General features: G+C 35.0%; 1 protein-coding gene across 1 annotated transcript; it reads left to right on the plus strand.

Moving 5' to 3' along the window:
* Window positions 1–423: 423 nt before the first annotated feature.
* On the plus strand, window positions 424–3,795 carry LOC105700376 (nose resistant to fluoxetine protein 6-like; the record flags this gene model as incomplete). The annotated part of the gene is made up of 9 exons (XM_023433815.1): window positions 424–617; window positions 731–861; window positions 1,294–1,524; window positions 1,594–1,807; window positions 2,067–2,232; window positions 2,309–2,388; window positions 2,526–2,621; window positions 2,703–2,832; window positions 3,621–3,795. Coding segments are annotated over 9 exons (1,417 nt in total), but the record flags the coding sequence as incomplete, so codon positions are not given.
* Window positions 3,796–4,168: the final 373 nt, after the last annotated feature.

A 4,168-nucleotide genomic window follows, 5' to 3' on the forward strand; every position in this document is an offset into this window, starting at 1 on the left:
AATGAAATCTACAAGAAATCTTAAAAAATCTGTCGCTTGAGATATTTAGCAAAGATTACAAAGAAATATTTAGAAATTATTCTATGCTACTAGGGAAGTGGAACTAGGCTCTAGGAACTAGGGAAGTGGCACTAGGTAAAATCCATCATTGCCTGAGGCATATTTTAACGTTTTGCCAGATTATTGACAGTAACACCCTTTGTGCCCGTTCTTTTTGAAAATTATTCAAGCCTTCTCCGACCAGATGTGATAAACTAATAGAACATCCTGCAAGTAATGTTTAATAATACAATCTGTTAATTTCTGTATGGAATTCACTTTATTCGGAAAAAAATCAAGGATATATTTAAAAGTTTAATAAATGAAAATACATGCCTACACTAAAAGCAAAAATACTCTTCAACGTGAAATAATCCATTTCAGGACCTGGTAACCCTTGGCTTGTGTTTGCCGGCATCTTGTACACCAAATGAACTTGACGTTATCCTGAAGAGACTTTTTCATCAGAGGACCCTTATCGTCGGCGAATTATATAGTGCAGATTTCAAGTTAATCGAGATTAGAGACTTGAAGGACGACCATCCATGGTGGAGTGATGCTGTTATGATAGTGGTTGGGTTAGTAACGTTAACATAATCGCGTTGACGAATTGGCCAGGACTGTCCTAGAAAAACTAATCGTCGATGTATAGCGATTTATACATATAAACTTTAGAATATCTCTCTTACAGATCTATAATTGCGCTGTTATGTATCTTAATGATCCTTGGAACGATCTACGACCTATTTGTTTACCAAAGGCACTTGAAGTACAAAAGGAAGATGCAAAATTGCGAAAACAATAATACATCCGAACGAAATGGTAATGATATACGACATATTTGTTCCACTGCCGATTCGGATATTGATTTTGTTGCAAACTAAAGAATATTAAAGTTTCGCGTGATAAGATATGATATAATATTAGAACTCTGTGCAGATAATGTAGACTATAAACCTTTTTTTATACTGGAAAATGAAACGTGATATTTTTTAGTGATCAATGATATCGTAAGTAGGTCCAGCATCTTTTACATCCGATCTCAGGATTTATAAAAAAAAAAAAAGTGTACAATATAATTAAATCGGTGCGTGGTAATTAATAAGTCGACACTTTCAAATGATAGAGCGATGTACGTAAATAGTTACGTACCAAAGAAATATAGTGAACATCTGTAATGAGAAAGAAAAACTCGATTAAAGAAATGAGAATCCTCTATCACTAGTCCTAAGGTTAATATCAATTATTTCGCAGGAACAAGCTTCAAATCAAATTTGGAGAATCAGCAGTCCACGGTATTGACTGCACATCAGCAAAGTGTTTTCGGAAAAATATTAATGTGCTTCTCGATTTACACGAACACGAAAATCATATTCGATACGAAACTGGGACCCGAATCCGTTCCACCCATCCATGGTTTGAGATTCATTAGCATGATTTGGATCATTATGGTCCACACGATTTTTTACATGAGTGACTACGCAGGTACGTACCTCATCGTTATCAAATGTTATTCAAAAATGGTTAACTGTCTGTGAATGTTTGCACTTTCAGATAATAAACCATGGTCCTGGAGGATGGCAGAAGGTTTTGCAGTACAAGTGATAAGTAATTCGACCGTATCAGTCGATACTTTCTTTTTCTTAAGTGGGTTTTTAGTAGCTCATTTATACTTCACCGGCAAAAGAGGGAAAGAAGATAGCAAGCCCTACAATTACCGAACCAAATTCAACGAGTTTCTTGTCACCGTTCTGAGGAGATATCTTCGGTAAATGAACGGACTGAAGAGGCAAAAATTCAATGCATAATTTATAAATTAATAGTGTATAGTGATATTGTTTTTANAATTTTCGCATAAATATCTATAAAAAAAAATATTTCCAGCAATATACATTATTTCTGTTACAAACAGTGCCTACGTATCTCTCTCTATAAATATGTCACAAGTTCATATGTCAAAGTTCGCTACTTATCGATAAGTCCTTTCAATTACACATTAATTTAACTACCTTAATATCAATTTCAAGATTAACTCCAGCGTACATGATGATGGTGGGAATTCTGCAGATCAACTCCACCTGGTACGGTGAGGTGTCGCAATTTTACATGACTGAGCGGCCACAGGATGTCTGTGCGAAATACTGGTGGAGAAACATATTATACATCAATAATCTCTTTGGCAGAGACACAATGGTATGGTTTTCAATGAGTATAACAAATCGAGCAATTGATAGAACGACATGCACCCACATTATCCCACTTATTGCAGTGCATGTCCTGGAGCTGGTACCTCTCAAACGACATGCAGTTTTTTATCATCGCCTCTTTCTTGTTGATCCTTTCGTCAATGTAAGTTGTTCTAGCATTAAATCGATCTCTATCGCATTTTCGAGACCATCGAATAATAATACTACCGTCAATCATAAAATTACAAAAAAAGGTACTCCTTAGATTATTAATGATTTACATTCATATCTATATTTTAGGTACTTTCATGTTGCCGTTGGAATTTTGGGCTTCCTACTGACCAGCTCGACCCTTATCACGGGATATTTATCATATACTTACGAATACGTGCCCACGTAAGACTTTATTATGAGCATCTCGTGTATGACGTACCTTTATTGTTTTATGGAATAAAATAATGTTATTCCGCCCTGCAGAATGGACGAGCAATACAACATGCTGGATGTGTTGTATGATCCACCGTGGACAAGAATAGGACCTTACATTGTAGGGATGTGCACTGCATACATTTTAATTCGCCTGAATAATCAACTGGTCCTACGTAAGGTACAAGACAATGAATGTAGATATGTCCCATTGAAAAGAGAATAATTTTAAAAATTCATTTGGTAATTTTTTTAATTTCTAATAATTAAAAAAATCTCCTCGGTAGTTCTTCTTCAAAGACGAAAAGAAAATGTTGGTCTGAAAATTACGCGTTTATGTAAAAGTTCTTGAGAGGTATGATGGTGAAATGAAAGTGGCACTCGAGAGGTCAGTTATGAAACATTTCTTCGAATTGGCTGTACCGAGTTCTTTGAAATTCTGCCACATGAATATGGAGGTCCTAATAAATCTCTGGACACCGTAAAATTTGATTTTTTAACGAAACCTTAAGAAATGTTTGTAAACCAACTGAAATAATAATGAAAGTTCACGGGATGGGAAAACCTCCAATTCATGTGGAAACATTTCAAACGATTCGGAACACTTAATTCGAGAAAAGTTTCATAAACGAGACCCCTTAGATACAATTTCTGACCACGTTCAAACTTTTAAAATAATTTTGAAGTCGAATATGAATATCCTGATGTACGAACTTTGACCAATTTAGCACAATCTCTTTTAACTTACCGAATTACATGTGACATTCTCTTATATCGAAATGCGATTATAATTCTGTACATGTAACTTGTAAACTCAACGCTTGCAGATGTTTATTTTCATAGAGAATTTATCTCGGAAAACGTATTTCCAGAGGTGTAAGAATATGAACTCATGGAAGGGGGATTTATTATTCCATTTGGCGGCGGTTATGGAAATGACGATAGTAACCTTGGTGACATATTTTTCAGAGAACCTTGGTACTTTGTTGGTGCATAGGAAGTTCTTGCAACGTGTTGGTGCTTTTCGGCCTGTGGGAGAGATATCTACCCATTTTACCTGCCGCGTTTTACGTTGCTCTTGGTAGAACCGTTTGGGCCATTGGACTTGGTTGGTTGCTCATTGCTTGTTGTACAAATCACGGAGGTAATTGATGCATCAATAGTCGATTACCATAAAAATTGATCGAAAAGTTTTACAAATTTAAAAGGAATACTTATACTCGGTATCCGTTTGACTGGGCAGTAAAGAAAAACAATCTAGAATAAATATAAATGAACAGGATTGCTTAAAATTCCAACAATAATTAAGTACTTACTCGAAAGATAGAATTACATCATTACATACACGGGTTTTGTATACACTACCCTAGTAGCACAGAATATTTGTCTTATATTTTCTATATATTTAACCAATATCGTACATTTTGCAAATGTTTAGCAGACATTTGAAATATTTGCAAAACGTTTACTTTAGAATATTTTCCCTATAATATTTATATAATATTAGCTCCGTGTGT

The sequence above is a fragment of the Orussus abietinus genome, unplaced genomic scaffold (assembly GCF_000612105.2).
Source record: "Orussus abietinus isolate OABI.00-Male unplaced genomic scaffold, Oabi_2.0 scaffold1453, whole genome shotgun sequence".
In the NCBI taxonomy this organism is placed as follows: Eukaryota; Metazoa; Arthropoda; class Insecta; order Hymenoptera; family Orussidae; genus Orussus; species Orussus abietinus.